At 46.7% G+C, this 26,408-nt stretch overlaps 1 protein-coding gene across 1 annotated transcript in view; it reads right to left on the bottom strand.

Annotated features, from left to right (window-relative positions):
- The window catches only part of DNAJB14 (DnaJ heat shock protein family (Hsp40) member B14), an 81,570-nt gene that overhangs the window by 11,195 nt on the left and 43,967 nt on the right, over positions 1-26,408 (bottom strand). The window contains exons 4-7 of the mRNA XM_063918568.1: positions 25,049-25,234; positions 22,535-22,629; positions 9,953-10,062; positions 1,313-1,485 (exon numbers count right to left, since the gene is read on the bottom strand). Of these exons, the coding sequence (XP_063774638.1) occupies positions 1,313-1,485; positions 9,953-10,062; positions 22,535-22,629; positions 25,049-25,234 (564 nt within the window). The remainder of the gene's footprint in view (positions 1-1,312; positions 1,486-9,952; positions 10,063-22,534; positions 22,630-25,048; positions 25,235-26,408) is intronic.

Below are 26,408 nucleotides of genomic sequence, written 5' to 3'. Positions count from 1 at the left end.
GTGGTGGTCATCATCATCAACTTTGATGATTAACCCTATGTGCGAGTGGCAGTCGGTCTGCCAAAGATTGGAAGAGTGTGTACGGTGACATAATCCTTTCAGCAGATGGTTTTAGCAGATTGCAGATCTACAGCAGAATTGAACAGGTGTGTACGCAAACACTGTAATATCTGTGACCTAGGTCTCCAGTAAAACTGCGTCAACAGTCTGGTTGGGAGTTGGATCTCTGGATGATTGGACAAGTGTGTACCCAACTTTACACTGCAGTAAGAAAGACTTCACTCTCCCAGTTGGTGATTTGGCGATCATTCACTTATAGGGACTACTCGTGAAACAAATCCTTAATTTAGGTCCTTATTATTACCAGTTATTTATATAGCGCACACATATTCTGCAGCGCTGTACAGAGAATATTTGACAATTCACATCAGTCCCTGCCCCATGGGAGATAACAATCTACAGTATATTCCCTACCACATGTATATTCATGCACATTCACGCTAGGGTTAATTTTGTTGGGAGCCAATTAACCTACCAGTATATTTTTGGATTGTGGGAGGAAACCGGAGTACCCAGAGGAAACCCACGTGAGCACTGGGAGAATATACAAACTCCACATACCTAGGGCCATGGTGGGGATCAAACCCATGACCTCAGTGCTGTGAGGCAGTAATGCTAACCATTACACCAACCGTACTGCCCCAGGTCCTTCCTAAGTTTGGACATTGCCAATACCATATCTTGTAGAATCTGCTTATCTTTATTATAGTAGGTTACATTTTATAATAGCGGCTTAGATATTTTTTATGACTTGTCTTTCACATGGTCAGTACTTGATTCTGCTAAAATAACTTAGGTGGCTATTACATGTGTTGCATGGGTAATCCCTTAGTTAATATGTAGGGATGATCCCTTTAGGTTTGTATACCCTTTTAATAAAATGTCACCCCTGATGAAGTCCCATAGTGGACGAAACGCGTTGGTTCCGCAGCATAACAACCTGTACCAACTATAGGAGACATCCACCTTGAGTTCACACCTGCAAGGATGAGGTGGAAACCAAACTACACCTCCTAAACAAATGTTATATGTTATCTTGTATATTTGTAGACCGACATTGCTCAGTGCGGAGGGACATTTTGAACTCCCTGTATATATACACACATACACTTATGCACATTTACCCTTTATTGAAAGTATATGTCTATATTAAAAAATAAACAAACTAAAAATACAATTAAAAGTGAGTAACTGGCATTCTGACAAATGGCCTACTACTGTGCTGCAAAGTGAATACGAGTAACAGACTTACTCTGTTGTTTCTCTCGCCAACAGTTATTCCGCACATTAGCCACATAATCCTCTTCTATGTTCTTTTCCAGCTTCTGTAGCATCATACCACTATATTCAGACTTAAAATCCTTGTTGACATAATAAGCTACCTGAAGGTTTTCTGTCACACGTTTTATAGTTTGCCCTAAACCCCTGTGAAGAGAGAGACATCACAAACATGACTGGCAATGACTGTACGGTTTGTCAACAGATACAAAAACGGAGCAATATCCCCACTAAACAGAGAGCAGCGCCTACAACAGAATGTACTATGGAAAACCTCTTCATCTCACATCTGTCAAAGAGTAAAGGGAAAAATGTAACACTTGATGCTTCATTACGAGGGTATTTTGATGGCGTTTGTCACCTGTTCTAATAATCTTTTCTTGAGAATGGTCATTTTATCTTCTTATTTTAACAATGTTTTTATTTCAAAACAATGGAAACAAGAATGTAACCAGAATGCCATGTTGTGAATTGCCTACATAAAAAGAACATATTTAAACAGCATAAAAAGATCTGCATTGCTTTTATATGGTCTTGGTTTATGGAGTTCATAAGATAATATACTGTACAGATGTGTCCTCATACATCAGTGCTGCAGTCACGCCAAACAGCTCCTCTCATCACGCCAGGACTTGAGACTATGCTAGCATTCGGAGTCTTTTTTGTAGAACGCAGCTAAGACACACCAGGAGACGGTATGGATTAACTTGGTGTGCGACACTTGTATATTTGGGTGCGACAGAGTATCTGAATCTGCATACAAAGTGCTACAATGCAGCAGCTGTGGCTTTTCTTTTTTTACAAGTTCTGCTGTGCGCTGTGTACATAGTCACACACAATATACAAGTCACATTTCAAATTAATTAGCACAGTCTCCTGATGCGTCCTTAGTACCATTGCGAATATAACGCATTTTCAGCAAAAACAAGATGCCCAATGCTAGCAGGAGATCTGGAGGCTCACTCGTGCCAGGCATCTCATGCTGCGTAGCCTACTGAGGATAGATTAAGTTGAAGTTGGGCAAGAGAAAAGCAGTGGATAAAGAGAAAAACCAACTTGGTCTAAATAATATTTTCTAAGAAAATGTTCTTAGTAGTGCTAATATTGTAACAGTTACTCGTAGTGCCTCAAATTGTAATTAGGAATTACTTGGTGTAGCCAAATTAAATAAACCTAAAGCTCCCATATCTGCTTGAACCAGTCTCCTTGCCATGTACTATATATAATGGGTAATTATTTCAATTTCAGCTATAAACCACATCTTACTGTTGACCAGCAGAATAATAAGAATTTACTTACCGATAATTCTATTTCTCATAGTCCGTAGTGGATGCTGGGGACTCCGTAAGGACCATGGGGATTAGCGGCTCCGCAGGAGACTGGGCACAAAGTAAAAGCTTTAGGACTACCTGGTGTGCACTGGCTCCTCCCCCTATGACCCTCCTCCAAGCCTCAGTTAGGATACTGTGCCCGGACGAGCGTACACAATAAGGAAGGATTTTGAATCCCGGGTAAGACTCAAACCAGCCACACCAATCACACCGTACAACTTGTGATCTGAACCCAGTTAACAGCATGATAACAAAGGAGCCTCTGAAAAGATGGCTCACAACAATAATAACCCGATTTTTGTAACAATAACTATGTACAAGTATTGCAGACAATCCGCACTTGGGATGGGCGCCCAGCATCCACTACGGACTATGAGAAATAGAATTATCGGTAAGTAAATTCTTATTTTCTCTAACGTCCTAAGTGGATGCTGGGGACTCCGTAAGGACCATGGGGATTATACCAAAGCTCCCAAACGGGCGGGAGAGTGCGGATGACTCTGCAGCACCGAATGAGAGAACTCCAGGTCCTCCTCAGCCAAGGTATCAAATTTGTAGAATTTAGCAAACGTGTTTGCCCCTGACCAAGTAGCTGCTCGGCAAAGTTGTAAAGCCGAGACCCCTCGGGCAGCCGCCCAAGATGAGCCCACTTTCCGTGTGGAATGGGCTTTTACAGATTTTGGCTGTGGCAGGCCTGCCACAGAATGTGCAAGCTGAATTGTACTACAAATCCAATGAGCAATCGTCTGCTTAGAAGCAGGAGCACCCAGCTTGTTGGGTGCATACAGGATAAACAGCGAGTCAGATTTTCTGACTCCAGCCGTCCTGGAAACATATATTTTCAGGGCCCTGACTACGTCTAGCAACTTGGAATGCTCCAAGTCCCTAGTAGCCGCAGGCACCACAATAGGCTGGTTTAAGTGAAATGCTGAAACCACCTTAGGAAGAAATTGAGTCCTCAATTCTGCCCTATCCGTATGAAAAATTAGGTAAGGGCTTTTATAGGATAAAGCCGCCAATTCTGATACACGCCTGGCTGAAGCCAGGGCTAACATCATTACCACTTTCCATGTGAGATATTTTAAGTCCACAGTGGTGAGTGGTTCAAACCAATGTGATTTTAGGAATCCCAAAACTACATTGAGATCCCAAGGTGCCACTGGAGGCACAAAAGGAGGCTGTATATGCAGTACCCCCTTGACAAACGTCTGAACTTCAGGAACTGAAGCTAGTTCTTTTTGGAAGAATATTGACAGGGCCGAAATTTGAACCTTAATGGACCCTAATTTTAGGCCCATAGACAGTCCTGTTTGCAGGAAATGCAGGAAACGACCCAGTTGAAATTCCTCTGTAGGGGCCTTCCTGGCCTCACACCACGCAACATATTTACGCCAAATACGGTGATAATGTTGCACAGTTACATCCTTCCTGGCTTTGATCGGGGTAGGGATGACTTCATCCGGAATGCCTTTTTCCTTCAGGATCCGGCGTTCAACCGCCATGCCGTCAAACGCAGCCGCGGTAAGTCTTCAAACAGACATGGTCCCTGCTGGAGCAGGTCCTTTCTTAGAGGTAGAGGCCACGGGTCTTCCGTGAGCATCTCTTGAAGTTCCGGGTACCAAGTCCTTCTTGGCCAATCCGGAGCCACGAGTATAGTCTTTACTTCTCTCCTTCTTATGATTCTCAATACCTTGGGTATGCGAGGCAGAGGAGGGAACACATACACTGATCGGTACACCCACGGTGTTACCAGAGCGTCCACAGCTATTGCCTGAGGGTCCCTTGACCTGGCGCAATATCTGTCCAGTTTTTTGTTGAGGCGGGACGCCATCATGTCCACCTTTGGTTTTTCCCAACGGTTCACAATCATGTGGAAGACTTCTGGGTGAAGTCCCCACTCCCCCGGGTGGAGATCGTGTCTGCTGAGGAAGTCTGCTTCCCAGTTGTCCACTCCCGGAATGAACACTGCTGACAGTGCTATCACATGATTTTCCGCCCAGCGAAGAATCCTTGCAACTTCCGTCATTGCCCTCCTGCTTCTTGTGCCGCCCTGTCTGTTTACGTGGGCGACTGCCGTGATGTTGTCCGACTGGATCAACACCGACTGACCCTGAAGCAGAGGTCTTGCCTGACTTAGGGCATTGTAAATGGCCCTTAGTTCCAGGATATTTATGTGAAGTGACGTTTCCATGCTTGACCACAAGCCCTGGAAATTTCTTCCCTGTGTGACTGCTCCCCAGCCTCTCAGGCTGGCATCCGTGGTCACCAGGACCCAATCCTGAATGCCGAATCTGCGGCCCTCTAGGAGATGAGCACTCTGTAACCACCACAGGAGAGACACCCTTGTCCTTGGAGACAGGGTTATCCGCTGATGCATTTGAAGATGCGATCCGGACCATTTGTCCAGCAGATCCCACTGAAAAGTTCTTGCGTGGAATCTGCCGAATGGAATCGCTTCGTAAGAAGCCACCATCTTTCCAAGGACCTTTGTGCATTGATGCACTGACACCTGGCCTGGTCTTAGGAGGTTCCTGACTAGGTCGGATAACTCCCTGGCTTTCTCCTCCGGGAGAAACACCTTTTTCTGTACTGTGTCCAGAATCATCCCTAGGAACAGCAGACGTGTCGTCGGAATCAGCTGCGATTTTGGAATATTTAGAATCCAACCGTGCTGTCGTAGTACTATTTGAGATAGTGCTACTCCGACCTCTAACTGTTCTCTGGACCTTGCCCTTATCAGGAGATCGTCCAAGTAAGGGATAATTAAGACGCCTTTTCTTCGAAGAAGAATCATCATTTCGGCCATTACCTTGGTAAAGACCCGGGGTGCCGTGGACAATCCAAACGGCAGCGTCTGAAACTGATAATGACAGTTCTGTACCACAAACCTGAGGTACCCTTGGTGAGAAGGGCAAATTGGGACATGGAGGTAAGCATCCTTGATGTCCAGAGACACCATATAGTCCCCTTCTTCCAGGTTCGCTATCATTGCTCTGAGTGACTCCATCTTGAACTTGAACCTTCTTATGTAAGTGTTCAAGGATTTCAGATTTAAAATGGGTCTCACCGAGCCGTCCGGCTTCGGTACCACAAACAGCGTGGAATAATACCCCTTTCCCTGTTGTAGGAGGGGTACCTTGATTATCACCTGCTGGGAATACAGCTTGTGAATGGCTTCCAATATCGCCTCCCTGTCGGGGGGAGACGTTGGTAAAGCAGACTTCAGGAACCGGCGAGGGGGAGACGTCTCGAATTCCAATTTGTACCCCTGAGATACTACCTGCAGGATCCAGGGGTCCACTTGCGAGTGAGCCCACTGCGCGCTGAAAATCTTGAGACGGGCCCCCACCGTGCCTGAGTCCGCTTGTAAGGCCCCAGCGTCATGCTGAGGACTTGGCAGAAGCGGGGGAGGGCTTCTGTTCGTGGGAAGAGGCTGTCTGCTGCAGTCTTTTTCCCCTTCCTCTGCCCCGGGGCAGATATGAGTGGCCTTTTGCCCGCTTGCCCTTATGGGGACGAAAGGACTGAGCCTGAAGAGACGGTATCTTTTTCTGCTGCGAGGTGACTTGGGGTAGAAAGGTGGATTTCCCGGCCGTTGCCGTGGTCACCAAGTCCGATAGACCGACCCCAAATAACTCCTCCCCTTTATACGGCAATACTTCCATATGCCGTTTGGAATCCGCATCCCCTGACCACTGTCGCGTCCATAATCCTCTTCTGGCAGAAATGGACATCGCACTTACTCTTGATGCCAGAGTGCAAATATCCCTCTGTGCATCTCGCATATATAGAAACGCATCTTTTAAACGCTCTATAGTCAATAATATATTGTCCCTGTCCAGGGTATCAATATTTTCAGTCAGGGAATCCGACCAAGCCACCCCAAGCACTGCACATCCAGGCTGAGGCGATTGCTGGTCGCAGTATAATACCAGTATGTGTGTATATACTTTTTAGGACATTTTCCAGCTTCCTATCAGCTGGTTCCTTGAGGGCGGCCGTATCAGGAGACGGTAACGCCACTTGTTTTGATAAGCGTGTGAGCGCCTTATCCACCCTAGGGGGTGTTTCCCAGCGCGCCCTAACCTCTGGCGGGAAAGGGTATAATGCCAATAATTTTTTAGAAATTAGCAGTTTTTTATCGGGGGAAACCCACGCTTCATCACACACCTCATTTAATTCATCTGATTCAGGAAAAACTACGGGTAGTTTTTTCACACCCCACATAATACCCTTTTTTGTGGTACTTGTAGTATCAGAAATGTTCAAAACCTCCTTCATTGCCGTGATCATGTAACGTGTAGCCCTACTGGAAAATACGTTTGTTTCTTCACCGTCGACACTGGAGTCAGTGTCCGTGTCTGTGTCTGTATCGACCTGATGTAACGGGCGCTTTAGAGCCCCTGACGGTGTTTGAGACGCCTGTATTAACTGATTATCCGGCTGTCTCATGTCGTCAACAGACTTTTGTAAAGTGCTGACACTATCACGTAATTCTTTCCATAAGATCATCCAGTCAGGTGTCGACTCCCTAGAGGGTGACATCACTAACACAGGCAATTGCTCCGCCTCCACACCATTTTCCTCCTCATACATGTCGACACAACGTACCGACACACCGCACACACACAGGGAATGCTCTGATAGAGGACAGGACCCCACTAGCCCTTTGGGGAGACAGAGGGAGAGTTTGCCAGCACACACCAGAGCGCTATATATATATACAGGGATAACCTTATATAAGTGTTTTTCCCTAATATAGCTGCTGTATATCTTTATATGCCAATTTTATGCCCCCCCTCTCTTGTTTTACCCTGTTTCTGTAGTGCAGGACTGCAGGGGAGAGTCAGGGAGCCTTCCTCCAACGGAGCTGTGAGGAAAAAATGGCGCCAGTGTGCTGAGGAGATAGGCTCCGCCCCCTTTCGGCAGCCTTTCTCCCGCTTTTTTATTGTAATTTAGGCAGGGGTTAAATACATCCATATAGCCCAGGAGCTATATGTGATGTATTTTTAGCCAAAAAAAGGTATTTCTATTGCGTCTCAGGGCGCCCCCCCCCAGCGCCCTGCACCCTCAGTGACCGGAGTGTGAAGTGTGCTGAGAGCAATGGCGAACAGCTGCGGTGCTGTGCGCTACCTTAATGAAGACAGGACGTCTTCTGCCGCCGATTTTCCGGACTCTTCAGTCTTCTGGCTCTGTAAGGGGGACGGCGGCGCGGCTCCGGGACCCATCCATGGCTGGGCCTGTGATCGTCCCTCTGGAGCTAATGTCCAGTAGCCTAAGAAGCCCAATCCACTCTGCACGCAGGTGAGTTCGCTTCTTCTCCCCTTAGTCCCTCGATGCAGTGAGCCTGTTGCCAGCAGGTCTCACTGAAAGTAAAAAACCTACTTTAAACTTTTTCTCTAAGCAGCTCAGGAGAGCCACCTAGATTGCACCCTTCTCGTTCGGGCACAAAATCTTAACTGAGGCTTGGAGGAGGGTCATAGGGGGAGGAGCCAGTGCACACCAGGTAGTCCTAAAGCTTTTTACTTTGTGCCCAGTCTCCTGCGGAGCCGCTAATCCCCATGGTCCTTACGGAGTCCCCAGCATCCACTTAGGACGTTAGAGAAATGAAGAAAATCTCACTACTGATCTCTTGGCAGCCTGAAGCACATTTTTATGGTGGTATTGAACAAGTAACAAGAAAGGCATCGAGAGGGGTTTATTGCGACATTTATCTTTATCACTACATTTATATTAGTTTATGTAATACCCTGGTTTCTATCATAATAATTATCAGAGAACACCTACATAAATTGGTACAGAGAATTAAGAGGTGCTGTAACTTATGGGAACCAATCAGATTTGGTTCTTTTTCAAGGGCAGTTCAGATAATGCATGGCAAGTTTCTGATGGCTGCTGTATGTTAGAGCATTTTCTTCCTATGCACCCGTTTTCTTTAATGGCTCAGATTATTATCATTTCAGCAGACTTTCTTTTATTATTTTGTTCTTATAAACAGGAGCTTTCCATGGACCCATATTCAGTCTGTTTTGTGGTCACCATCTGAAAATAGAGAACATTATGGAATAGATGTATGGAGCAGTGAAAAGAGTGTAGAAGTGGGCAGGTGGAGAAGCTGCCAATAGTAGCCAATCAGTTTTGAGGTAGCATTTATCAAGTGCATTGTATAAAATTATACATAACAGCCGATTGGTTGCCAGGTATAACTTCTGCACTGACTTACTTCTCCACTCTTTTCACTGCTTCCTACAGCTCCCTCAATGTTCCTTACCAAGATAAATCTCTAGCTACCAGCTTTTAGTGTAACTGACAGGTGACGGATAAATTCAGGAAAATTGTGTACGGTCTACTCACAATTGGTGCGTACACCCTAGCTCCATTGTTGACAATATTCTCTATTTTATGCAACAGTCTTATGTGTCTGAATGCACGTCTGCTCTACAAAGTACAGGCGAAGTGCAAGAAGAAGCTTATCAGTTTCAAAACTGTACTTCACATTTGATTATACCTTGGGGCTGATGCATCACAGATGTAATTACAACCACAGCCTGAAAGTACAACCACAACTAAAATATGCTGCATTACTTCATTCTAAACTCCAGTTTAGCACAGCTCAGTTTTTAGTATACAGTATATGTTTTTATGTGTAGGGACTTCTAAATAATAATGGAGTTTTAACAGTTAGGTTTGGACCACACATAGCGTGCTATGTGGATTTGCAAAAAGGCATCTGGTCAGTGCCACGACTGGTCTTCAAGTGAACACCGCCACACTGTGCGAATACATATATTGAAATGTATGTGTTCTCCTGAAAATCCAGCCGTCCCATCATCCAGCTCAACCGCAGCATGCTGCAGTTGGGTCCAGTGGATGCGATGCCGCCGCATATATGTGGACGCCCGGATAGGAGCCCATGTGCTGGCTCCTTCATGCCGAGCGGGTCCCACTAAAACGCACTGTGTGGCCCCATCCTTATTGCTCAACATGAAGCTTTGCCTTCTGAAAGGCTTCACCGTCCATTTTCCATGAGAAGGGTAAGATGGCAGAGGAGCTGCCCCTATTGCTGAGAGGAGGTAAAAACGTCTTATTAATCAAGAACTGGTTCAACTGCAGATACCCCTTTCCTAGTTCCCAGCTCAATGTAAATTGAAATGCTTCTAAAACATCCTTCTAAATAAGAGTAGGAATGATAAGAGAGCTATGCAAATTTGAATTTATATATACAGTAAATAAGTATAATAAACAGTCCTATACATGCAGAGTTTTAAAGAAAGAAATTTACTTACGATCTGGGATACAAACTATATGGTAGGTTGGAGACCATTAATTGACTAAGCAAGGACACAAGTATCAATAAAATTATAGGCAGCAGTTGGATTAACATGGAGAAACCTCCCTGTGAGGGAAAAAAAAAAAAAAATTACACACACCAATGTATTGCTTTGTCAAAATACTATGGGGAGAGTTTTTAATGTAAGCCCTACAAATATATCCATACTGAGCAAAGTCAGCAATATACTGGAATAGACCACTACAAGGAGCGCTGCTTGGAAAATTGAGGCTTTTGCATAGACCCAGGCAATTATTGAGTAGAGTGTAATAAAAAATAAATAAATAAATAAAACCTTCGGAGAATAATAAAGATGAGTGAAATGCAAAAGAACCAGCAAATTGAATTTGGTGGTAGAAATGGCTATTTTACAGAAGGTCTGATGACAGCCCTCAAAAAGTCCAGATAAAAACATTAAAAGTGGAAGTGTTGTGCTAAAGGAGTAATTTTCTGGAATGGGGACTATTGGAACAAAATCTGATTCTTATGCTTACTTCTCAATACTGTCACCTCATATTAATTGCAAAGAATGTTCAGTTTCACTTCAAAATATATAACAACCAATGAAAGTATGGAGATATTAATGTGGTTACTAAAGGCAATGACAAGCAGTGGTGTCATTACTGTAAATCATTGGTCTTCAACCCGTGACCCCCCAGCTGCTGTGAAACTACACATCCCAGCATGCCCTGCCACAGTTTTGCTATTAAGGTATGCTAAAACTGAGGCAGGACATGATGGGATGCGTAGTTCCACAGCAGCTGGAGGGCCGCAGGTTGAAGACCCATGCTGCAAATGGTAGGTGTCCTGTCTCGGGAAGAGCATTGCTGCACCTTCCTCTTATTCAAAATAGTGACAGCGCTTGCCAAAAAGTGGGTATGGTCTCGAGGGGGAGGGGCATGGCCAATCGATAGTACCCTCAATTCAAATTATGCCACAGTCAGAGCCGGATTAACAATGGGGTGGGTGGAGCTGCAGCTCATGGCCCCCCATTAAAAATAGGCCCACAGCAAACTGACAGCGTTGACAGGAAAAAAGTTTTCCTGTCACAGACAGCCAGCGGTCGTCCTCTCTTCAATGCCCCGCTTCCTCCGGCACCAGCACGAGCACCCGATATCTTGAGGATCCGTGCAGGCAGTGTGGTGGCTGCCAGACGGCATTGGTTCTCAGACCTTCAGGGTCTCTCGATAGAGCGTCATCTTCTACTTCCACAGCGCCCAGATCTCCTTGTTCAGGGCCCCTGTGTATATTAGGATTTAGCCTGGTTGGCTTTGACGGCGTGGCTCTTGAAGCTTCCATCTTGAGGGCCAAAGGTTTTTCTGAGGCGGTCATTCAAACTACGTTGAAGGCCCGGAAACCGGTTTCTACTCGGAATTACCATAGGGTCTGGAATTCTTACTTTTCTTGGCGCGCATCTAACAATCATGATGCTTACAAGTGTAGTACGGACAAACTTTTGGCCTTTCTACAACAGGGCCTGGATTTGGGCCTTCGTCTGGACTCCATCAAGGTTCATATTTCTGCCTTTTCGGTTTGGTTCCAGATGAAAATTGCGACGTTACCTGATGTACATACGTTCACTCAGGGTGTGTTGCGGATTCAACCTCCCTATGTTCCGCCTGTGGCCCCTTGGGACTTGTCGGTGGTTTTGGAGGCCTTGCAAGGGTCTCCGTTTGAGCCTCTTGAATCTGCAGACCTTAAGTGTCTTTCTCTTAAGGTGTTGTTTCTGCTGGCTATTGCCTCTGCTAGACGGGTGTCGGATTTAGGTGCCTTATCTTGTAGGTCAACATATCTGATTTTTCACCGTGATAGTACGGTTCTTAGAACACAACCCGGGTATTTGCCTAAGGTGGTATCTTCTTTCCACCTTAGTCAGAAGATTGTGGTTCCGGCCTTTGCCTCTCCTGAATGGTCTTCCAAAGAGCGGTCTTTGGATGTGGTACGGGCTCTCCGTAGCTACGTGAAGAGAACTGCCTCCATCAGGAAGTCGGATTTTCTCTTTGTTCTGTTTGGTTTTCACAAACGTGGTTGGCCTGCTCACAAGCAGACCCTTGCCAGATGGATTAGAATGGTGATTGCACATGCTTATGTACAGGCTGGCCTTCCAGCTCCTGTTACCATAAAGGCCCATTCTACTCGGTCTGTTGGACCTTCTTGGGCGGCCCGCCGTGGTGCGACCCTTGAACAATTGTGCAAGGCGGATGCGTGGTCCTCAGTGAACACGTTTCATAAGGTTCTATGCCTTTGATACTTCTGCCTCCCAGGATGCTTCCTTTGGACGCCGGGTTCTTGTGCCCGCTACAGTGCGTCCCCTCCCATAAGGAACTGCTTTATGACATCCCCAATGTCATTCCCAATATCATTCCCTGTGGAACCCAGCAGAAAACGAAATTTATTGTAAAGAACTTACCTTTGTTAAATCTCTTTCTGCGAGGTACACTGGGCTCCACAGGGCGCCCACCCTGACGCACTTAGCTTCTTTGGGTTGGTATGGCATTAGCCGCTGACACTTTCTCCTGTCGTGAGAATGTGGTGTATGTGGCTACTAACAGTTGTCGTCTCTTTTGTCTGCTACTGCATTGGACTGGTTAACAAAAACTGAGCTCCTGTGCACGGAGGCGGGGTTATGGAGGAGGCGGCGCTAGTCATTCTGGGAAGAAGGTCAAAGCTTTGAGACTGTTGGTGCCTCGGATCAAGATCCTACTCTACACCCCAATGTCATTCCCTGTGGAGCCCAGTGTACCCCGCAGCAGAAAAACATAAATAAAAAAATAAAAATAAATAAATAAAAAATAAGATTTTAAACCTACCAGTAAATCTTTTTCTCCTAGTCCGTAGAGGATGCTGGGGACTCCGTAAGGACCATGGGGTATAGACGGGCTTCGCAGGAGACATAGGCACTATAAAGAAACTTTAGAATGGGTGTGCACTGGCTCCTCCCTCTATGCCCCTCCTCCAGACCTCAGTTAGAGAACTGTGCCCAGAGGAGACGGACAGTACGAGGAAAGGATTTTTGTTAATCCAAGGACAAGATTCATACCAGCCCACACCATCCACACCGTATAACCTGGAATATACGCAACCAGTTAACAGTATGAACAAAACAGTATCAGGCAACGACTGATTTCAACTGTAACATAACCCTTATGTAAACAATAACTATATACAAGCCATGCAGAAAAGAGTCCGCACTGAGACGGGCGCCCAGCATCCTCTACGGACTAGGAGAAAAAGATTTACCGGTAGGTTTAAAATCTTATTTTCTCTTACGTCCTAGAGGATGCTGGGGACTCCGTAAGGACCATGGGGTTTATACCAAAGCTCCAGACCGGGCGGGAGTGTGCGGACGACTCTGCAGCACCGACTGAGCAAACACAAGGTCCTCATCAGCCTGGATATCAAACTTATAGAACTTTGCAAAAGTGTTTGAACCCGACCAGGTAGCTGCTCGGCAAAGCTGTAACGCCGAGACGCCTCGGGCAGCCGCCCAAGAAGAGCCCACCTTCCTAGTGGAATGGGCCTTTACCGAATTTGGTAACGGCAATCCAGCCGTAGAATGCGCCTGCTGAATCGTGTTACAGATCCAGCGAGCAATGGGGGTCATTCCGAGTTGTTCGCTCGCAAGCTGCTTTTAGCAGCTTTGCACACGCTAAGCCGCCACCTACTGGGAGTGAATCTTAGCTTATCAAAATTGCGAACGAAAGATTAGCAAAATAGCGAATAGACACCTCTTAGCAGTTTCTGAGTAGCTCCACACTTACTCGGCATCTGCGATCAGTTCAGTGCTTGTCGTTCCTGGTTTGACGTCACAAACACACCCAGCGTTCGCCCAGACACTCCTCCGTTTCTCCAGCCACTCCCGCGTTTTTCCCAGAAACGGTAGCGTTTTTTCGCACACACCCATAAAACGGCCAGTTTCCGCCCAGAAACACCCACTTCCTGTCAATCACATTACGATCACCAGACCGAAGAAAAAACCTCGTAATGCCGTGAGTAAAATACCTAACTGCATAGCAAATTTACTTGGCGCAGTCGCACTGCGGACATTGCGCATGCGCATTAGCGACTAATCGCTCCGTTGCGAGAAAAAAATACAGAGCGAACAACTCGGAATGACCCCCAATAGTCTGCTTTGAAGCAGGAGTGCCAAGTTTGTTGGCTGCATACAGGACAAACAGTGCCTCTGTTTTCCTAACCCGAGCCGTCCTGGCTACATAGATTTTTAAGGCCCTGACTACATCCAGGGACTTGGAGTCCTCCAAGTCTCCCGTAGCCACAGGCATCACAATAGGCTGGTTCATATGAAATGATGAAACCACCTTGGGCAAAAATTGAGGACGAGTCCTTAACTCCGCTCTATCCATATGGAAAATCAGATAGGGGCTCTTATGAGACAAGGCCGCCAATTCGGACACCCGCCTCGCAGATGCCAAGGCCAACAACATGACCACCTTCCAAGTGAGAAATTTTAATTCAACCGTCTGAAGCGGTTCAAACCAGTGAGAGTTTAGGAACCGTAACACCACGTTAAGGTCCCATGGTGCCACTGGGGGCACAAAAGGAGGCTGGATATGCAGCACTCTCTTTACAAATGTCTGGACTTCTGGAAGAGAAGCCAATTCCTTCTAAAAGAAAATAGATAGGGCCGAAATCTGTACCTTAATGGAGCCTAACTTCAGGCCCATATCCACTCCTGTCTGTAGAAAATGGAGAAAACGGCCCAGATGGAAATCTTCCATAGGAGCACTCTTGGCTTCACACCAAGATACATACTTCCTCCAGATACGGTGATAATGTTTTGCCGTCACCTCCTTCCTAGCCTTTATCAGCGTAGGGATGACTTCTTCCAGGAATACCTTTCCCAGCTAGGATTCGGTGTTCAACCGCCATGCCATCAAACGTAACCGCGGTAAGTCTTGGAACACGCAGGGCCCCTGCTGCAACAGGTCCTCCCTGAGAGGAAGAGGCCACGGATCTTCTGTGAGCATTTCCTGAAGATCTGAATACCAGGCCCTTCGAGGCCAATCTGGAACAATGCGTATTGTCTGCACTCTTTTTCGTCTTATGATTCTCAAGATTTTTGAGATGAGAGGAAGAGGAGGGAACACATAGACCGACTGAAACACCCATGGTGTCACCAGGGCGTCCACCGCTACTGCCTGAGGGTCCCTTGACCTGGCACAATACCTCCGAAGCTTCTTGTTGAGGCGTGACGCCATCATGTCTACTTGAGGAAGTCCCCAATGACTTATCTCTGCAAAAACTTCTTGATGAAGTCCCCACTCTCCTGGATGGAGATCGTGTCTGCTGAGGAAGTCTGCTTCCCAGTTGTCCACACCCGGAATGAAGACTGCTGACAGAGCGCTTACGTGATTTTCCGCCCAGCGAAGAATCCTGGTGGCTTCCGCTATTGCCACTCTGCTCCTTGTCCCGCCTTGGCAGTTTACATGAGCCACGGCTGTGACGTGGTCTGAATGAATCAGAACCGGTAGGTCGTGAAGAAGATTCTCCGCTTGTCGAAGGCCGTTGTATATGGCCCTCAATTCCAGTAGAATTGTAGATGTGTAGACAAGCCTCCTGGCTTGACCATAGTCCCTGAAAATTCCTTCCTTGTGTGACTGCTCCCCATCCTCGGAGGCTCGCGTCTGTGGTTATCAGAACCCAGTCTTGAATGCCGAACCTGCGACCCTCTAGAAGGTGAGCACTCTGCAGCCACCACAGGAGAGACAACCTTGCCCTGGGGGACAGGCTTATCTTCTGATGTATTTGTAGATGTACTTGTCCAGAAGGTCCCACTGAAATGTCCTCGCATGGAACCTGCCGAAGGGGATGGCCTCGTAGGCTGCCACCATTTTTCCCAGAACTCGAGTGCATTGATGAACCGACACTCTTTTTGGTTTTAGTAGGTCTCTGACCATGTTCTGTAGGTCCTGGACTTTTTCCATTGGGAGAAAAACCCTCTTCTGTTCCGTGTCCAGAATCATGTCTAGGAATGACAGACGAGTCGTTGGAATCAATTGAGACTTTGGCAGATTAGAATCCAACCGTGCTGTTGTAGCACTCTCAGGGAGAGCGAAACGCTTTTCAGCAATTGATCTCTCGATCTCGCTTTTATCAGGAGATCGTCCAAGTACGGGATAATTGTGACTCCCTGTCTGCGCAGGAGCACCATCATCTCCGCCATCACCTTGGTGAAAATTCTCGGGGCCGTGGAAAGCCCAAACGGCAACGTCTGAAACTGGTAATGACAGTCATGTACAGCGAATCTCAGGTACTCCTGATGAGAAGAATATATGGGGACATGAAGGTATGCATCCTTTATGTCTAGTGACACCATAAAATCCCCCCCTTCCAGGCTGGAGATCACTGCCCGGAGCGATTCCATCTTGAATTTGAACTTTTTCAAGTACAGGTTTAGGGATTTTAGATTTAAAATGGGTCTGACCGAGCCATCCGGTTTCGGGACCACGAACAGGGTTGAATAGTACCCTTTCCCCTGTTAGACTGGGGGAACCTTGATAATCACTTGCTGTTGACACAGCTTTTGAATTGCAGCTAACACTATTTCCCTCTCTGGGGGAGCAGCTGGCAAGGACGTCTTGAAAAATCGGCGAGGAGGCACCTCTTCGAATTCCAGTTTGTAGCCTTGGGACACAATTTCCAGCGCCCAAGGATCCACGTCTGACAGAACCCAGACCTGGCTGAAGAGTCGAAGACGTGCCCCCACCGGTGCGAACTCCCTCAGTGGAGCCCCAGCGTCATGCGGTGGATTTAGTGGAAGCCGGGGAGGACTTCTGCTCCTAAGAACTAGCCGTAGCAGGCGTTCTTTTCCCTCTAGCCTTACCTCTGGCGAGGAAGGATGAGCCCCGACCTCTTCTGGACTTATGCGACCGAAAGGACTGCATCTGATATTGTGGAGTTTTCTTTTGTTGTGGGGGAACAAAAGGCAAAAAAGATTTACCCGCGGTAGCTGTGGAAACTAGGTCCGCGAGACCTTCCCCAAATAAAACCTCACCCTTGTAAGGTAAAACCTCCATATGCCTCTGAGTCGGCATCACCTGTCCATTGGCGGGTCCACAGGGCTCGCCTAGCCGAAATCGCCATGGCGTTGGCTCTCGAACCTAGCAGCCCAACATCTCTCTGAGCGTCTCTCATATATAAGACTGCGTCTTTAATGTGACCTAAGGTCAATAAAATGGTATCCCTATCTAGGGTATCCATGTCAGCTGACAAGGTATCTGTCCAAGCTGCAACTGCGCTACATACCCATGCCGATGCTATTGCCGGCCTGAGTAAAGCACCCGTATGTGTATAAATAGATTTTAAGGTAGTTTCCTGTCTGCGATCAGCAGGATCCTTGAGGGCTGCCGTGTCTGGAGACGGTAGCGCCACCTTCATGGACAAACGCGTTAAAGCCTTGTCCACCCTGGGCGAGCATTCCCATCGTACCCTGTCCCGTGCAGGAAAAGGATACGCCATAAGAATCCTCTTGGGAATCTGCAGTTTTTTATCTGGAGTTTCCCAAGCTTTTTCAAATTACTCGTTTAAGGAAAAGAAACCTGAGGTAACCTTTCCCCCATCTCATGAGCTAAACATGTGCACCCTCGTGTCAGGGACAGAGGGGTCATCGGTGATATGCAAAACATCTTTTATTGCAATAATCATATAATGAATACTTTTGGCCACCCTTGGGTGTAACCTTGCATCATCGTAGTCGGCACTGGAGCCAGAATCCGTGTCGGTATCAGTGTCTGCTATTTGGGATAGAGGACGTTTTTGGGACGCTGAAGGGCCCTGTGACACAGCTAAAGCCATGGATTGACTCCCTGCTTTTTCCCTGGACTCTGCTTTGTCCATCCTTTTATGTAATAAAGTCACATTTGCATTTAAAACATTCCACATGTCCAACCAATCAGGTGTCGGCATTGCCGACGGAGACACTACAATCATCTGCTCCACCTCCTCCTTAGATGAGCCTTCCGCTTCAGACATGCCGACACACTCGTACCGACACCCCCACACACACAGGGATATATTTATATGGAGACAGTTCCCCAATAAGGCCCTTTGGAGAGACAGAGAGAGAGTATGCCAGCACACACCCAGCGCCAACTCACACTGGAAACGAAATTCCCAGATAAATAGCACTTTTATTAATTATCTGTATATAATACACTCACTGCGCCTTACAAATGCCCCCCCCCCCCCCCTCTTTTCTGCCCTGTGTCACCGTGTTAAGCAGGGGAGAGTCCGGGGAGCCAGCTTCTCTGCAGTGCCCTGTGGAGAAAATGGCGCTGGTTAGTGCTGTGGGATCAAGCTCCGCCCCCCCAGCGGCGGGCTTCGGTCCCACTCAATTTTGTAATACTGGCGGGGGATTTTAATATATACTGCCTCCGCAGCCTATATATGTACTAGCCAGTCCTAGAGGTATAATATTGCTGCCCAGGGCGCCCCCCCTGCGCCCTGCACCCATCCGTGCCTGCAGTGTGTGTTGTATGTGGGAGCAATGGCGCGCAGCGTTACCTCAGAGAAGATCTGAAGTCTTCTGCCGCCTTTGAAGTCTTCTTTCTTCTTATACTCACCCAGCTTCTTTCTTCCGGCTCTGTGAGGAGGACAGCGGCGCGGCTCTGGGACGAACGGCGAGGGGAGACCTGCGTTCAGACTCCCTCTGGAGCTAATGGTGTCCAGTAGCTTAAGAAGCAGAGCCTATCACTTAAGTAGGTCTGCTTCTCTCTCCTCAGTCCCACGATGCAGGGAGCCTGTTGCCAGCAGTGCTCCCTGAAAATAAAAAACCTAACAAAATTATTTTTTTCAGAGAATCTCAGGAGAGCTCCCTGTAATGCACCCAGTCTCTTCTGGGCACAGGAACTAACTGAGGTCTGGAGGAGGAGCATAGAGGGAGGAGCCAGTGCACACCCATTCTAAAGTTTCTTTATAATGCCCATGTCTCCTGCGGAGCCCGTCTATACCCCATGGTCCTTACGGAGTCCCCAGCATCCTCTAGGACGTAAGAGAAAAATATATATATAATTGTATGTATGTATGTATGTATGTATGTATGTATGTATGTATGTATGTATGTATGTATGTGGTGGTGTGGGGAGGTGAATGTGTTAGTGGGCACTGGGATGTTGAAATTGCTCAATGATTGGCTAATGAGTGCTAGATGGGATAGTTAACGGGTGCTACTGTGTGTGTGGGCGCTTGTGTGTGTGTAGTAAGGGGTTCTGTGGTATGAGTGTAGTGAGGGGTTTTGGGATGTGAGTGTATTATCGAGTGCTGCTGTGTGTGTGCAGTGTGGATCATAGGGCCGACAGTCATTAGGTTGACAACTATTGATAGTCAGTGACTATGTAAACACCTGAAATAGGTTGACACGGTCATTAGGTCGACATTGAATAGGTCGACATGGATAAAGGTCAACATGAGTTTTTAGATTTTTTTTTGTATCGTTTACCGAGAACCCCAATTACTATTCCCAATAAGTGCTGTCGACCTAAAGACCAGATCCCGTGTGTGTGTAGCAAGGGCTGCTGCTGCTGTGTGTGTGTGTGTATGTGTGTGTGTGTGTAGTAACGGGTGCTGCTGTGTGTGTAGTAACGGGTGCTGCTGCTGTGTGTGTGTAGTAATGGGTGCTGCTGTGTGTGTGATTAGTGAAGGGTGTTGCTGTGTGTGTGTAGTAACGGGTGCTGCTGTGGAATTGTAGTAAGGAGTTCTATGGTGTGAGTATAGAGAGGAGTTTTGGGTTGTGAGTGTAGTATTGGGTGCTGCTGTATGTATAGTAAGGGGTGCTGCTGTGTGTGTGTGTGTAGTAACGGGTGCTGCTGTGTGTGTGTGTGTGTAGTAACGGGTGCTGCTGTGTGTGTGTGTGTGTGATTAGTAACAGGTGCTGCTGTGTGAGTGTAGCAAAGGGTGCTGCTGTGTGAGTGTAGTGACGGGTTCTGTGGTTTAAGTGTAGTTAGCGGTTCTATGGTGTGAGTGTAGTGAGGGATTTTGGGTTGTGAGTGTAGTATTGGGTTCTGCTGTGCGAGTGTAGTATTGGGTTCTGCTGTGCGAGTGTAGTATTGGGTGCTGCTGTGCGAGGGTAGCAGTGGGTGCTGCTGTGCGAGGGTAGCAGTGGGTGCTGCTGTGCGAGGGTAGCAGTGGGTGCTGCTGTGCGAGGGTAGCAGTGGGTGCTGCTGTGCGAGGGTAGCAGTGGGTGCTGCTGTGCGAGGGTAGCAGTGGGTGCTGCTGTGCGAGGGTAGCAGTGGGTGCTGCTGTGCGAGGGTAGCAGTGGGTGCTGCTGTGCGAGGGTAGCAGTGGGTGCTGCTGTGCGAGGGTAGCAGTGGGTGCTGCTGTGCGAGGGTAGCAGTGGGTGCTGCTGTGCGAGGGTAGCAGTGGGTGCTGCTGTGCGAGGGTAGCAGTGGGTGCTGCTGTGCGAGGGTAGCAGTGGGTGCTGCTGTGCGAGGGTAGCAGTGGGTGCTGCTGTGCGAGGGTAGCAGTGGGTGCTGCTGTGCGAGGGTAGCAGTGGGTGCTGCTGTGCGAGCGTAGCAGTGGGTGCTGCTGTGCGAGCGTAGCAGTGGGTGCTGCTGTGCGAGCGTAGCAGTGGGTGCTGCTGTGCGAGCGTAGCAGTGGGTGCTGCTGTGCGAGCGTAGCAGTGGGTGCTGCGGTGCGAGCGTAGCAGTGGGTGCTGCGGTGCGAGCGTAGCAATGGGTGGGTGCTGCTGTGCGAGAGTAGCAATGGGTGCTGCTGTGCGAGTAGCAATGGGTGCTGCTGTGCGAGAGTAGCAATGGGTGCTGCTGTGTGAGTGTAGAAGTGGGTGCCACTGGACATGCCCCCCCCCCCCCACATCACTAGTCACACCCTCGGTGGCTGCATATAATAGGCCCTTTGTAAATTTCTGCTCAAGGCCCATGTGGACCTTAATCTGGCGCTGCACACAGTAGTAGTGCCCCTTACAAGTTACACCACAAAGTAGTAGTACACCTTACACATTATGCACGCACAGTATAAGTAATGACCCTCACACTACCCTAGTTACGGCCCTGTTGACTACTTCAATAATAACAAGAATAAAAGAAAGCAGGGCAGAAGGAAGAAGAAACATGGAAAGTCAAAAGCACCCTACAACACGTACTGTCCTGTATGCTGCTATAATGGAGGGACACCCCAGCACATATACTTGAGAGAAATGTACCCCTGCTATTACAGGCACAGTGGCCATCACAAGTATAGAGTGTCAGCTCTTCAGTCCTAAAACAGAAAAACGCTACTGACTTCAGGAGGCGTGATGGAACTTTTACTGCTGCTTTCCCTGAGCAGACAGAGACTGGGGGAAAATCTGTGCTGGGGAGAGCTACAGAGGCAGCAGCAAAGGCAGCGCCAGTCCCTACTATGGAGGTGCTGTGTGTGCCAGCCCCTGTCCCAGTGGAAATCACTGTGACAGGCCTCCTCTGCTTCACACACCCAGCACAGACATGGAGACTACATCCCGGGGTCCTACTGTTCAGGGCTTCATACCTGGTCTTTCCTTGTCCACCCACACGGCACCTCCTGTGCCTCACTCAACCAAATGTACCGCAGACCAGCCCCTCACGCGTACCAGCAACTTTGCTTCCTACACGCTGAGCGCACCGCCTCCAGCTGGGTCTCCTGGCATAAACCAGTTCCCAGTTTGACACAGAGCAGCAACCGATACAGCTCAGTCGCTTCCTCGTGCCGGGAACCCACCTCGCCAAGGTGGAAGCCAGGTGATTGCAGGGAAGAAACCTGGCGCACCGCAGGTAACATCTCAGCAGATGCCCGGCAAATGGAGATCGTGGCTGGCTCCGCCCCCAGGGCATCTATGATGTGTGCGTCTCGCCGGCCGCAACACCCTAGTTTTGGCCCTGGGTAGGATCTGGCTCAATATAGGGAAATGTGATCATTTCTGTGACTAACAAGATTCTAATCTCATTTCAACTGTGCAGACACATCTGCCTTGACCTATATTCTCAAGGGTTAAAATGTAATGGGTTGAGTATCCCTTATCCAAAATGCTTGGGACCAGTAGTATTTTGGATATCGGATTTTTCCGTATTTTGGAATAATTGCATACCATAATGAGATATCATGGTGATGGGACCTAAATCTAAGCACAGAATGCATTTATGTTTCATATACACCTTATACACACAGCCTGCAGGTAATTTTAGCCAATATTTTTAATAACTTTGTGCATTAAACAATGTGTGTGTACACTCACACAATTCATTTATGTTTCATATACACCTTATACACACAGCCTAGAGGTCATTTAATACAATATTTTTAATATCTTTGTGTATTAAACAAAGTTTGTGTACACTGAGCCATCAGAAAACAAAGGTTTCACTATCTCAGTCTTACTCCAAAAATTCCGTATTTCGGAATATTCCGTATTTCGGAATATTTGGATATGGGATACTCAACCTGTATAGTTAAATGACTAGCTAGCTTTCCATTCTGCTTTTAAGGCATAATCATCAATGTAACATAATGTGTTAGCAGAGTGAAAGTTACAATACAAAGCCATACTTACATCTCCCCTTTCATCTTCCCTATCTTGATCACTATGGTGTTGGTGATGGTGATGGCTGTGTGTTGCCCTTCCATTGGAAAAGGTACGAACACTTGCTGGTAAGGAAAGAACATATAGGTAAGTTAACATGAAGCACTATGTATACAAGCAGAGATGCTGCTTCTATATGACTGACCAAGAAAAGTGGTCATTTCCTAGCGCTTAACTTACTCCCGCTGTTAATGATTTTGGTACATATTATACAGTGAGTAAGAAATACACTATGAAAATGATTATTAGCAGGAATGACATGCAGTGGAGCAGTATTGCAGTCACCAGTTGGAGAATAAATGGAGGACACTCTCCAGTTAATTAACAAATTCACCCTCAGTCTTTATTAGTGCAACCAGGGCTTGACAGGACAATATAGTGCAAAGTAAGGAACAGTAATATGGGGAGATGTACTAAGCTCTGGAGAGTGATAAAGTGGAGAGATAAAGTACCAACCAACTGCATACTGTGTAAATTGTACTAGTACAACACAGACACTCCTCTATCAAACAAACACCTGTGATGATAAAAAAATTATATATATTTTATATATCACAAAAGATATAAACGCAAATATGACAGAAGATAACATGGTATGTGTGGTCAGTTTTACATATACATGTAAGTACTAGTAACTTCGCAAAAATAAATAAATATGGGAATAGGATCCTATTAGTATCAATTGGGGGTGTCGCAGACATTGTTCCTCCCAAGCCTAAGTGCTTTCCATAACCGTGTCATGAAATGGGTCCGACACAGAGTTAATAAAAAAACAACCAAATTGTCAGTCTACAGAAACTCTCTCTCACACTCACTATTAATTTGCCACAAATAATTGACACAGAAGTTTGTTCATAAGCAACACACTCCAAGTGATCTGCCTATGCAATTGTAATTAAGTCTCAGGTATCACTAACCAAATAATAACCTGTAGTACACATATGTAGCATAGTTCATTTGAATCCATAGCCAAAATGTATCCAATAACAATCACCTCAGGTTGATGAGAAGGACAACACTCCATACTTTTACCATTATCTGTCTGTTGGATCACTGGCTGGCAGTCCTAATGGGCTATACATAAATGTGCCAGCCTTCCCCTCACATGGCATTTTCTCAGACAAAAAAAAAAATTAACCCTGTAGCTTGCGATTACACATTAATGGTCATTCGCAGGTCACCATGCTGGCAATTAAAATAAACACCCTTAACCCTAAAGAGTTACATGTTGCCTAATATCTCATGATCCATAACATAATTACAACACCTCCCGTTTAAGAAGATGGCAAGGGGTACAGTGACCCGCATCACTCTTTCTCCTGCTCATTAGTCATCACACTTTCACCGTGCCTGAAGAGTGACATTTCCATGTTGTGAACACTTTCTGTGTTGGATAGTAAAGTTATATTGTTGTGGAGTAAGCTCCCTCTTAGTAACTTTCCATTATCTCCACATACGCCATTCAGCCAACTAATACCCCTTTTCCACTGAATTCAGAATCCCAGGTTTTCTGGGATTTTGGTCAGTGTAAACGCAACCTAGCCAGGACTAACTCCCGGGTTCCTGACCCTGCTCCCAACCAGGGTCACAGAGCGAAGCACGGGAAATTGCCAGGTTGATAGACCCAGCAATTTCCCCAGTTGCAGTGGAAAAGGGGTATAAGAGGGTGTCTAACGGCAGTTAAGTCTCGTCTGTTTTGGTAAGATTGTCATTTATGCAGGGCTTACACTATGGATAAACACACTTTTTCCACTATGGCACAGGCCAAATCTCTGGGGAGTAGTTTTCTACTTAGGAAAATTATAAGGTGTGCTTCCTTTTGTTCAGTTATCTGGCTGAGCACAGCTCCCACTCATATCTGAAAGCATCTGTCTACACTATGGGGGTCATTCCGAGTTGATCGTTCGCTAGCAGTTTTTAGCAGCCGTGCAAACGCTACGCCGCCGCCCACTGGGAGTGTATTTTAGCTTAGCAGAAGTGCGAACGGTTGTAACGCAGAGCGCCTGCCAAAATTTTAGTGTAGTTTCAGAGTAGCTCAAAACCTACTCAGCGCTTGCGATCACTTCAAACTATTCAGTTCCAGATTTGACGTCACACACCCGCCCAGCGTTCGCCCAGCCACGCCTGCGTTTTCCCTGGCACGCCTGCGTTTTTCTGAACATTCCCTGAAAACGGTCAGTTGCCACCCAGAAACGCCCACTTCATGTCAATCACTCTGTGGCAACCAGTGCAACTGAAATGCATCGCTAGACCCCGTGCAAAACTGCATCGTTCGTTGTGCCCGTACGTCGCGCGTGTGCATTGCGCCACATACGCATGCGCAGAACTGCCGCTTTTGAGCCTGATCGCTGCGCTGCAAACAAATGCAGCTAGCGATCAACTCGGAATGACCACCTATAAACCTTCGTTTAAAATCCACGGCCTGCATCATGACTGCTCATCTCCAGGAATTTAATATAGACCCAAGAGCATAACCAAATATACCTGAAGGAAAACCCCCTCCAAAGAACATGTTAAATAGATCCTCTGGTGTTATATCGGCTTCAAATCCTCTGTGGAAGTCAAAGCCGCCATTTCTTTGCTTGCTCTGTACATGGTCTTCGCATCCACTTAGGTCATATTGCTTGCGTTTCTCTGGATTACTTAATACTGCATATGCATTTCCGATCTCTGTAACAAAGAGGAACTGCTGAGTAGTTGCAAAGAGAATGAGCTATATCTCCAATTAGGGAGCTGTATAATATTATAATGTTAAGGAATTAATCATTTGCCACGATGAGACAGCTATGATAAGTCTAATAACATTTCTTGAAATTCTCTGCAAACAGCATTTTAAAGTTGCTTACCTGATATCTCTATTTCTGTTGACAATAGCATCAATAAACACCTCACTGAAGCCCACTGCTTAGGTGTTATCCTTTACTAAAACTGTCCTTTCTAACTGTATCAAAATCCTGCTACATAAACTGAAAGACAATGAGGTGAATTTACTAAGGTGGGAGGTTTATTAGAACTGCTGATGTTGCCCATAGCAACCGATCAGACTATCTATTATCTTCTAGAAGCAACTAGATAACCGTTAAGCAGAATCTGATTGGTTGCTATGGGTAACATCACCAGTTCTAAAAAAAAACCTCCCATCTTAGTAAATTTACCCCTCTTTCTTTCCTTTGAGAATGGGATAACTGAGGAGGGGCTGTAAATGACATCACTGCTGTGGCTGCCTACATAGCACAGCACTCTCATGAAAAGTGACAGAACTGGGGAAAGCAGTTAGCATGTACTCCTGACACACAACATATTTCTTTGGGTACAGGTGCTGGGTGCTACATCGGTGTCATACTGTATGTACGTAGGGGAACCTGAACATATGTACTGTACTTTGTGCACAGACTAGTACATGTAGCTTTAGCCCTTCAAAATTAAAGTGTGCCCTCCTCAGTAATCAGCACCCTGCCCTAAAAAATTGGGTGTGGATCAAAAGATTGACAATGAATAGGTCGATAGTCATTAGGTCGACACCATATAGCAGACATACTTTAGGCTAAACATGGAAATTGTCGACACAAGGTTTGTTTGTGTCATTTTGTATATTCAACCCTATGTAGGCCAAATTACTAGAAATGTATACGCTCACCACGCTTCGGGCAAAGTGCCTCGTGGGTTGCTATCTCCAATCGTAGTCCATGTGAATGGTAAATGATGAAAAAGTTAAAGAAAAAAAAAAACCTTGTGTTGAGCATATGTATGTCGGCCTTTTGTACCCGTCAACCTCGTGCATGTTGACCATATGGTGTCAACCTACCAACTGTTAATCTATCATCCTGAATCTAAAACAAGCGTG

This window comes from Pseudophryne corroboree, chromosome 1 (genome assembly GCF_028390025.1).
Source record: "Pseudophryne corroboree isolate aPseCor3 chromosome 1, aPseCor3.hap2, whole genome shotgun sequence".
In the NCBI taxonomy this organism is placed as follows: domain Eukaryota; kingdom Metazoa; phylum Chordata; class Amphibia; order Anura; family Myobatrachidae; genus Pseudophryne; species Pseudophryne corroboree.
This window is presented reverse-complemented; position numbering and strand designations above follow the sequence as displayed.